The sequence below is a fragment of the Ostrinia furnacalis genome, unplaced genomic scaffold (assembly GCF_004193835.3).
Source record: "Ostrinia furnacalis isolate ACB-3 unplaced genomic scaffold, ASM419383v2 OfSCF1754, whole genome shotgun sequence".
NCBI lineage: Eukaryota > Metazoa > Arthropoda > Insecta > Lepidoptera > Crambidae > Ostrinia > Ostrinia furnacalis.
Window position 1 is genome coordinate 160,747 of NW_021131993.1, and position 11,713 is coordinate 172,459.

At 34.0% G+C, this 11,713-nt stretch overlaps 1 protein-coding gene across 1 annotated transcript; it reads right to left on the reverse strand.

The window, feature by feature from the left end:
- Positions 1–314: 314 nt before the first annotated feature.
- Positions 315–10,250, reverse strand: LOC114353630 (vesicle-associated membrane protein 2-like). Its single transcript, XM_028305690.1, has 7 exons — positions 10,130–10,250; positions 6,842–6,989; positions 3,724–3,802; positions 3,366–3,445; positions 3,062–3,113; positions 2,211–2,327; positions 315–989 (listed from the first exon to the last, which is right to left on the reverse strand). Coding segments are annotated over exons 1-7 (480 nt in total). The 5' UTR covers positions 10,132–10,250; the 3' UTR covers positions 315–987.
- Between the last annotated feature and the right edge of the window lie 1,463 nt (positions 10,251–11,713).

Below are 11,713 nucleotides of genomic sequence, written 5' to 3' on the forward strand. Positions count from 1 at the left end.
TTTTAAACTATCACAATAAATAGTAGAATATTATAATAATGCATTCACATCTATAATAATAAATAATAAAGAGTTATATTATTTTTCATGGGACCCATTTGGCTGAAAATAGATTTATAGACGACGTTTGACCACAATACGATGTCAGACCATAGCATAGTTATATACTAAGTAGAGAATCGCAAAGTCAAGTGCAAGTGTTGCCAACAGTTTATAACGAAATTAGCTACTCTATCGATAATTTCGATACCGTGGTTAACCTCAATACTATATTCATCAATACAAATATTAAATGGTATTGTCATGTTCTAAGCTATAGTATCAGAACTATAGCTACGATCAATATTCGAATATAAATTGGCAACACTATCACATCCTCACAACTAAACCTCATCACTTCAATTCCAGTAAAAAGGTAAGGCAATCCATTTTATAATATTTATAGATTTTATAGTTACGTGTTTCTACATTGAAGACTTTTGAAGACTCTGTCATTGGTATTTAATACTCGTGACTACAGTTGAAGTATAGTAAAGTCTAATCAATACAAGGCACGCAAAAGAATTTATTCACAGCTCAAGATGTCATAGTCCGACTATAATTTTCATGAAGAATAATGGGTATTACCCGAACATTGTACAACATTCATAAGTATTGAATTCATATTTTAAATTTTTCATTACATTTAGGTCATTATTTTTCATAGATTTCGCTTTACCTACAACATATTAATAAATAAATAAGTAATTAACTTTTATACTTTACATGTCTAGTATAATATTTTTTCTTGTGACTGTAAAACTAATGTAGCCATCGTTGTATAGTAAGTACTTTCTTACATATAAACATAAATAATTACCTATGTAATCTAGTAAAATAACCCGTTTTCAATTCATTGAGAGTTACATAACACAACATTATTCTTATAACTAAATTTTATTTTTAAGTATTTCGTCCAAAAGACGCCGGGGTGTGTCACGTGTATTTTTCTGAAAAATAAAAAGTTTTATTTAAATAAAATAAAAGTTTCATATTTAAAATAGTTTTCATGGTGAGTTAATGTGAATTTAGTCAGTGATACTATACTACATTATAATATTATGTATGTAAATGTATAAGAGTGAATGTGTAAAATGTAGAGTTACATAATTATTTAGAATCTAATAAATAGCAGGTTCATTGATAATATTATTATAAAGTAATTTTAATGGTTGTTTAAGGAATGCAATATTTCAAGTGTAACAACCAAGTAATGTAAAACCATTTACCTAAGTACAGTCACACTACATTGTAGTCGAAACCTATCTCAACGACATAACATGCCACAGTGTAGTTTAGTTCAATGTGCCGTCTTAGAGTAGGCGCACACCGTTGATTTTTCGTCGGCCGATAGTTTAGTCGGGCAGTTGATCAGTATGGGCATATGGGAGTGCGCACACTACGCCGATTCGATTTGGCCGATTCTTCATACAAATTAAAATCGGGCACAACTATCGGCCAACTAAAAATCAACGGTGTACGCCTACTCTTAGTTTAATGTATCGTTGTCTGTACCTTAAGGAATCGTAAGAGTTTGAATAAAAATATGACCTATAATTTTATCAAATACAAAACTCAGAAATGAAAAGACTGTATGTAAATAGTTTTATGGAACAGTGTGAATGGTACGCGAAAGAGTTTACTCTATATTCAGGTGTTACTAAGCTAAACACTCATACTGCATACACATATCTATTCCAAGGTGCCATCTAATCATGACAGATATGGATAGCTCTCGCAATTTTGCCAACTCAAATCACGCCGCTGGGTGAGTTGACTTAACAGTTTTAAAATTGTCACATAGCGCATTTTATCAGGAATGGAAAATAGAATCAACTACGAAGATAGTTAAAGTAGTATATTCCCAATTCTGAGTTAACACAATAAGCGAAAAGATGTACGCCATAATTACTGGGTTGATCCAAAAAAATTGCTGAGTTACCCATATCTATAACATGAAATTATCTAATACTCTCTGACTGCATTGCACTGCTGAAACTGAAAACTGAACTGGAATTCTATTGAGTCGCCTTTCGGAATTTCGACACAGCGACAGCAGTCGTTAAAACTCGTTATTCCGATACCGCGTCCGAACGCAATTCACGAAATCATGATGCTGTATCGATGCAGTCGATGCTACAAGTAGTATGTGTGCATTAAGCTGTACTTACAATGTGGGTTGGTGGGCACCACTGCGTTGTCTGCCGTTGGAGCCGGTGCCGGGGCCACTGCAGCATCGCTTCCACCACCAGTGATGCTGGTCACGCTGGGCGTGCCACGGTATCGAACTAACAACATTTACAGTTTTACAGATGTATTTTCTTTTGTTTGTCAGCAACGAAGAGCTATATCGATAAATCTTGAGTTTTGAATAACAGCTTTTAAGCTGGCCTTCAAATGGTATCAATCTCAAAGTTTAAAAAAACCTTCAGTAATTTGTAACATGAGTATTTCAAATGAATCATTATATCTGACTCAAATTTAAATAATATAGAGGTTGTGAAATTTATTCCCGCCTGAAATGTTTCAGGGAAAGTTTTAAAATTTTTCACTTGAAAAGAATATTTTCAGGACTTCACCAAATAGTTGAGAAAATTACCGAAATTGCTCCAGATGTTGTGTAATCTAGTAGCCATTTGGCTAAAGTACAGTACCTACAGAGCTTCTAATCAGTTTGTGTGTATAAATAAGAGTAAATATTGGTATTTTGTTGATTGTTTAAAAAGTCTACACGGTCTCTAAATTTTCCACTCTCCTAACAGTCATTAAGCCATATTAACAGCCAATCTTGCAAAAAAATTACACTTATCGTCACTTCAAACTGAAAAATACTGAATTATGATGAAAACGTATGAAACGTCATGTTCATTAATTATCAATAGGTTTATTCATTATTTCTCAGTTTTTAAGACAACATTGATATTAACATCTAATTTAAAGCTTTCTGTTGCAGTCCATTCAAACAACATAAAACTAACAACATCGATTGTCTCTAAGTGTAGGAAAATAAACTTTAACTCACCGTACAGTAGACCTATAATGACTAGACCGATTAGCCCCATTATGATCATCATCTGAAAATCAAAGAATAATTTTATTAACCTAAATAACCGACTTCAAAAAGAAGGAAGTTCTCAATTCGGTTGTTATTTTTTCAACAAGCTTATGTTATTTTCAAATTCTAACGTGCCTCCAGTCTTCTTAAAACAAGTGTATCAATAAATTTATATTCACACTAGGTCCTCAAAATCATAGAAGAGACTGACAGTCAAAATATCTTGTTTTTTATACTAAAAACTTTACAAATAAAATGTTCGAGACCGTACCTTCAAGTTTTGTAACCAAAACTTGTTCTTCAAACTTTTCGCTTGTTGTTCAAATTGTGAGGCACCATATTGAAGAGCATCTGAAATATAAAAAATACATATACTGTGTATTAGAAAAAGGTCGGTCGTTCCATAAAAGAATGTCCATTACGCTTTCAATTACGAAGAAAAACAACTGAAAAATTTTCAGTTTCAGTAAAAGTTATAGATTGAGGAACCAAACGAAGAAAAAGATGCAATACAGAAGTTGGGTCAATAAATTCGTATACCAACAGTAAAGTAGTACTAAGTTAGTACTTACAGTGTGTCCTATATCTTTGTGTAAATTAATTTAAAATATTTTAAGTGGGTTAGGTACCTGCTCTATCATCCAGTTCAGATAACTTCACGTCTCTCTCCAACACTTTTTCATAATTTGTTTTCATAATATCTACCACCTGAAAACAAATAATGCAATAATTTATAACATTTATTTTCATTGATAAAACATTATAATACTCGTATGTCAACATGCAATTGTGAACTCCATCAGTTTATAATATAACGCGTGAGATTGTAAACTAACAATCTAACTACGTCATATTATAATCTGATGGAATTCGTAAACGGTGACATAATAAAAGTAGTCCAGTCAGTGAATGCTTTAACGACAACGGCTAAGGGCGTGGACTTTTGATAATAATATGTTCACCTCCTAACTAGTCTAAATAAAGTCCTGAAGTCAGAAATTGTCGCTCACCTAGCAGTATAATGGCACATTTACAAAAAAAGCGAAATTGAGTTTTTACGGCCTAAGTGTTTAAGAGTGTATAATTTATAAAGTGGTAAAACGGCACGGCGTTAGTTTTACTATTTGTCGAGATAGGGCGTTCAGTGTCATTGTAGCACTTGCTACGTTCCCCCCGTTTCCGCGCATAACAACGGCTTATTTGTCAGTTGTGCGGGGCGCTCCGCGAGGTGCAATCTTTTCTAAATCTGTGTTGGCGTAAGTGGCAAATGTGACATTTTATTAACTTAGTAAGTTAGTAGAAAAACGGTACATTTGACAAGAGAAGAGTCATGATTAAACTTTATTTTATTTGTTATAGTTTGATGTTGACTATTAGTCCAGTCAAATTAGACATGAACCCTGCAATAATTCGCATACAGCTGAAAATTGGTACGAATGTTCGGAGCACCATTATGAATTAACTGTGAAAAGTCCCCATCGATCCGACGTGTGCTAAAAAAAAAATTTAAGGTCAAACTTAAAAAATATGGGTTTTTGAGATTTTCAGCCAAACGGTAAGTTTTATCACAAAAATATGTATGACAAGGTTTAAGGCCATACAATTATCTATCAAAATTGTCTATACACTTTCTCCTAAGAGTCAGCGTTTCTGAGATTCGATGATCCGAAGAGTCAAAAAAGTGTTTTCTTCATAACGGTCTTACACATAAATCCAATGTGATATCGCCTCGTGCCACGACTCAGCATTGTATCATGATGTGTTGTCGACGTCGAATATAAAATGATTAACCTCAATGTCATTTGTCATCTTTAATTGTCGAAAAATGTTTGCAACTTAGACGAAGGACTGCACCGTGAGTTTCTAAGATACGAAGTTTTCGTGTCTATTATGTTTAAGAGCTCTTATATGCACACGTCACTACTCTACTTGTAACTCTATGGTCACTCTTTTAGCCCGGTCAAGTCAGAAAATCCAGGTTATAATAATTCGCATAGAGCTGAAAATTTGTGTGATTGTTGAGAACACCATCCTTAATGAAATGTCAAAAGTCCCCAGCGATCCGTCATTTGAAAAAAAAATTTACGAAGTCCAAGTTTTTTGCATCATTTTACAACTTTTTTGCATCAGCTCTATGTGAATTATTATAACCTGGACTGTCTAACTTGGTCGGGCTAAAAGAATGACCATAGAGTTACAAGTGGAGTAGTGACGTGTGCATATAAGAGCTCTTAAACATAATAGACACGAAAACTTCGTATCTTAGAAACTCACGGTGCAGTCCTTCGTCAAAGTTGCACCCATTTTTCGATAAGTAAAGATGACAGACGACATTGAGGTTGATTATTTTATATTCGACGTCGACAACACATCATGATACAATGCTGAGTCGTGGCACGAGGCGATATCACATTGGATTTATGTGTAAGACCGTTATGAAGAAAACACTTTTTTGACTCTTCGGATCATCGAATCTCAGAAACGCTGACTCTTAGGAGAAAGTGTATAGACAATTTTGATAGATAATTGTATGGTCTTAAACCTTGTCATACATATTTTTGTGATAAAACTTACCGTTTGGCTGAAAATGTCAAAAACCCGTATTTTTTAACTTTGACCTTGAATTTTTTTTTTAGCACACGTCGGATCGATGGGGACTTTTCACAGTTAATTCATAATGGTACTCCGAACATTCGTACCAATTTTCAGCTGTATGCGAATTATTGCAGGGTTCATGTCTAATTTGACTGGACTATATTTCTTAACGAATCACGAGCCAAATCGATACCTCTGGGCTCAAAGGTCGTAAAGGACAAAATACCGAAAATGAGTTTTTTATACAGTTGTACTCAGAATTTAATTCTCTATCAAAAAAATTTGTTTGTCGAAATTCTCAAAAAAAGTGCCTTTCGACCCATCATATTTGATAAGCTAAACAGAATTCATAGTGAAAATTGGGATGTAAATACCATTTGATTTTTTAGTACAGTTAGCATGGTAGTAAAGAACAAGTAAACACAAATTTTTGGGCGTATAATGTACATGTAGTATAATATATTGTCCTATACAACCCAAATTTTCATATCAAAGTCTAAATAATTTGTCCTTTACGCCCTTAGATTATCTAAACAAATATTTTAAAAATCTACAAAGAGAGGATATTAAAACAACTGAGTAGGTAAATTTTATAGACGTTTCTTATTGTATTTAAGTATGTGCGTTTAGAACAAACGAAAGAACTAAAAAATCATCAAAAATATGTAATAAAACTATTTTAGAGTGTAACGTTTATGTGATTTGTACATAAAAAAATGATGAAATCTATCCACATCGGGTATAGTAATGATGCTTTTTATTTTTCTCATATTTGACGAAACTAGGTATTTGTCAGGTAAAAGATAATTAAAAGAAGATCTAACAAAATGAAAACATGCTATAAATTAATAACGTATTACCTAATTAAGTTAGGATAGTCATCATACAAATTTGAAAAATGAAAGAGCCAGATGAGTAAAGGAGTCACCTTACTGTAGTACCATAAGGTGTCATTATTACCTGACTGTTGTGTTTTTTCGAGTGTATGTATGTTTTGTATGCATAAATCACACAAATGCTACGCTTTACAATTGTTTNTTATTCTGCTAGGTGAGCGTTGTGTTCCACGCATTTCTCTCTATAATGCTTTATTGACTGGACTAAGATTAAAGTAAACTTTTCACCAAAATTGCAGTATTATTAAAGTGATACCTCATCAACTTGCGCTTTAGTCATCTGCATCTTCTTTTGCGCAGCGATTTGCTGCGGGGTCCGTGGCCCCCCGATGATCTCCCCATCGGGCCCCACTTCTGGTTCTGGGGGGGCCAGCCCGGGGGGTCCATTGCTGCCTTCTGCGGCCCTGGAAATAACAAGATGCTTTTCATTAACGAGACCAATTATGTTGTACTCGTATGTAGGATGATATCGGACTGTATACTAACGTATTATGCATATAAATAGTATATGCATAATATGTTAACATAGGCTAGTGTCGGCTTCATACCCCATTTACCTAACAAGCTGTATAACATAAGATTTTAAACTTTCGCGTTCCATTTCAACAAAAAAAAGTCTGCTTGTGACCACGGCTGCAGCATCGCAGCCGAAACGTCAAGCCGTGAGTACATAATGTAACTCATTAATAAACGTCGCGTTAAGAGCCGTGTTCTACTATTTCAGTTTTAAGCTGTGTAACTTCATCAAAAATAAAAAGTTATATGCTTTATTATTTTGCTTTACTTAAAACCTCAATAACGTATCAAATATACTCATTTAACTTATCAATTTCCATTAACTACAAGGTTCTAGTTCAAGAGTTATTTGCAATGTCATCCACAAATCAATACTGACTGACCTATATTGTTTTATATGAACATTTATCGACTAACTGTGGTGTCCGTGAGAACGGCTGTATGCAGTTTATTGATTTTGTTGAAACCTTGTGTGATTGTCACTGTCATGTTGTGTAACTGATTAAGTTATTGGCGCAGATTTGGGTGATAAACTAATTTAGGATATAATTTGGGATATACCAATTCGTATGATAAATATTGTCATTGTTTACTGTCTGTCTGTACCTAGTCCCACGTAAAACACTAACCATTATGAAAAATTCCAAATACACTCTACATCAAATAAATCGCACCTTCCGCGACGCGAACTTTAAAGATTTTCTTCTGGCACAATCATGGTGCCCCAACAATATTGGTGTTATTTGAAAGCCCAATAAATATCCTTAAAGAAAAACACATTTAATTTCTTAATGAATGATTAACATATACCATAAATGTGACTTGAAAAAAGACCCCACTTTGGGCTTACCTCTGGAATCAATTAGACCTAATTTTATGGTTATAAAACCAATTAATGATCTCACGTGTCCTCTTTAACAGATAAATAGCGATTAATCCCAACTTAACAGTTTTATAGCCATAAAAGTTGGCTCAAGCGTAACTACCTATTTTTTGAAGAAGTGACTCTAAGTAGATCCTTCTACAGACACATTTTTGGGGTAAAAACCTTTCCATTAATGAAATGAAGTATAGAACTAGGTTTTTAAATGGTGCCAATATTGGTGGGAAGTGGGGATGCATACGTTTGAAAGTGCTTGTCGCGTAGGTGCGATTTATTTGATGTCGAGTGTATTTTACATATTGAAAAATGGTACTCTCAGTATTTTTAATATTATAACAAAATTCAGGATGTTAGGTTCCGAAAATATGCTAGATCTAGATCTAACAGTACCACATAATTTCATACGATAGTAATTTAAAAACAGTCAAGGCTCGTATACCTTTGGTTCCGCACATTTTCATCATAAATTATTTAAAGAGCAAGTACAACCTTCAGGAAAAATAAAAAAAAACGTTAATGGAAAATGTGAAGTGTGTAGGCTTCAAATATTTTTTTACAAATAGAAAATGACCCCCAAAATAAGCTCACTAAAACTACTATTACTTTTTAGCTTTACGTTATTACCAAAATATTTAAAACCCAAAACGTATGATAAATACCAGAGTCTTTTACAGCTGACATCTTCTTTATATCATCAAGGTTGTTTGCCAACCACACCGATCCATATCCTTGGAGATGTGCCAAATTACGTTTCTATAAAACGCAATGGCGCAAACCTTCGTACCATAGCCTAAATATCAGGGTGTGATAGAGGCATAAGCAATAAAAATCTGGGGCGACTCCGTTATAACAGTTTTACATGCCACATTTAATAATTTATAGCTTAATTACGGAGAAATTACTACAGTTTATAGTAGAAGTTAAATGCTTTGTTTGTTAGTCATTTGCTTTTTTATTAGCACGCTTACGCCGGTATTCACAAACATTACTATGAGGTCTCACAGTGCGCGTGGACGCACAGGGTGACACATGACATCACAGAGCTCTATTCAACGCTGTGCGTTGGATTTGCTGCTTCACTCAAGCAAGCATCGTTTGTGAATACGGGCGTTAGGTATTGGAAGTTCAGCGTTTTATTCCGAGCTTGAATGAAATTATTTAATCTAATACTATGAGAGATCAATTTTATTAAAATGTCTGATAATATATGAAGGAAGTCGCATAAATTTTCAAATCTAAGAAGGCAAGTAACTCTAAATAACTAATAAAATTGATGGGTCAACCTATAATTTCCAAGCAATTACTTGCCAGAAAGAGTCACAAGAGGCGATTTCTGCCGAGAGCAGTCTCAATGGTTCATTAAGTTGGAGAGAGACTCGTGGCCACGATCAAGTGGTAGTAGAGCCAAGTTTTTAAAAATGAGCTTACCTAATTTAACTTACAATGCTTTTGTTCTGTGCTGTCCAAAAGTAGGGGTCTAAATACACTGGACCGCAAAGAAAAATGATCTGATAGAAAATCTTCAATATCTTCAAAAGTTTCTGACCCTTTGCAGTCCAGGGTAGTTGTAAGTATCAAATTTACAAACCATTAATAATAATTGTAGTCAATATTTAAGCGAATAAAATAAATACATCCTGTCAACTAGTTAATAAGGCGTTTCTCTCCTAGTAATAAGTTAATTTTCTTTAAAACACAATATAATAACATTCAAATAGGTCAACTAAAGGAATTAAACATTTTGGCAAGTGCTGAAATGAATTGCTGCAATCAAGTCAGACACCACTATCTGGAGGTTTAAAGATAAAAAAAACATAGTGAATATAATATCATTAATTCAGGGGCAGTTTACTAGTTAAATATTCATCCTTTTCGGTAGTGACAAAAACTAACATAACTAAAAAGATTTCTTTTGCCGCATTATACTTCATTTCACAATTCACAGATGCTGTGGATTTTAAACTTTTAAAATTTCTTGTTCACAATATTTTTTTAACAATAATTTATATAGGTAATTGAAGCACCTACTTTCAAAACAACCAAACACCGCAAAAATGCCGCACCGGCATTATTTGTTTACATTCGACACAAAGACTTTTACGATACTAAACAACTAATTACTATAATCTAAAGTGAAGTACTTACATTATATCTTTCCCTTTTCAGCCGTTCACACAAGAAAGCTACAGGAACAAACTATAAACTATTATTGTTGAGCTTACAGAGCTTTTACTGCATGGTTCAGAGTCCGACTGCCGCAAAGCTCTCGGCCGCAGTAACGTCAAGCGGAAAAGTGTTACGGACATCGCCTGTTGAGCTTTTGCCAATTTTAATTGATTTTCGTAGAACTTCGTAGCTTTCGTAGGTTTTTCAGTATGTGAACAGAAGATGGTGAATAGCTTTACAGAGCGTGGTTCAAGTTTATAATTGGTATAATAATTTAAACATTATAATTCTTTTATGCCTATGAAATAAGACAGACTCTTCTTGTAATTCATACAATTATTATGCTTAAATCCACAATTGATAATAGAAACTATGCCCAATTGACTTAAAATAAAAACTGCTATCAATCCAGAAGATTAACAATCATAGGTTTACTAATAAACCAATTTTTTTTAAATGAAAATTAATTTGAAAAGTTATTTGTTTATTTAATATGAAAACTTATTTGTTTATTTAATATTCAAAATGTACGAATTGTTGGTACTCTTTGAGCGTTTCATAATGAAAATTAATGTGTCAATTTCAATTAATTCCCCAGTAAACAGGTTAAGCTTTTCTCTCCACCAGTACACCAACAACACAGTACGCATGCGCGGCTCACTGCGTGTATGAGGCCCATCGATTTTGCCCACCCGTGGGGTAGGTCCGACCTGGAGCTCAATGGGAACTATATGTGCAGGATACAGGACAATTTTATTGAAAAATCGTACCTATTGCGACTACATAAAGTGCTAATATTGATGTACCGTCTTTACATGTACATCCCAATGTTTAATGAATGGATATGGATTGTTATCAGCAGATGTTATAGATTTGGATATTGGATGCAATTGATAACACAGGCCATGGAATAGGTATTGTATACTGGCTCTTTTATGTAGTAATGGTATGGGACTTTGGGTGGCGAGCTGGAGTCGAGTCGCTAGAGCTGGATTACCAGAAGCACACTCTATTCGTTTCAGTTGCATGAAGCATATTTATTACGTCTGACTTTAATTTGGTTACAAAAGTCGAGTTACTATTTTTGAAATGCAAGTGATTACCCAATTAAGCTACTTTTGTTTTTTAACTAAAAATTACAACGCAGATAGTTTTTTAATTTATTCGGCCATGACTAATTAATTTACCGCAGCAGGGCAATAATGAACACTGAATTTTGAAACTTTAAGCTATAAGTTATGTTATTCTAAGAGTAGGCGCACACCGTTGATTTTTCGTCGGCCGATAGTTTAGTCGGGCAGTTGATCAGTATGGGCATGTACCTATGGGAGTGCGCACACTACGCCGATTCGATTTGGCCGATTCTTCTTACAATTTAAAATCGGGCACAACTATCGGCCAACTAAAAATCAACGGTGTGCGCCTACTCTAATATATCAATTTCGATTTCAGCAATAAAGGTACCTACTCATTGTCACCAAAATTTAAACAAAGAGGATGCGTTTGCACAAGAACTCCCGGCTAAAACAGTATAACCACCTTCCTCATGTTGTAGTTCTTAAG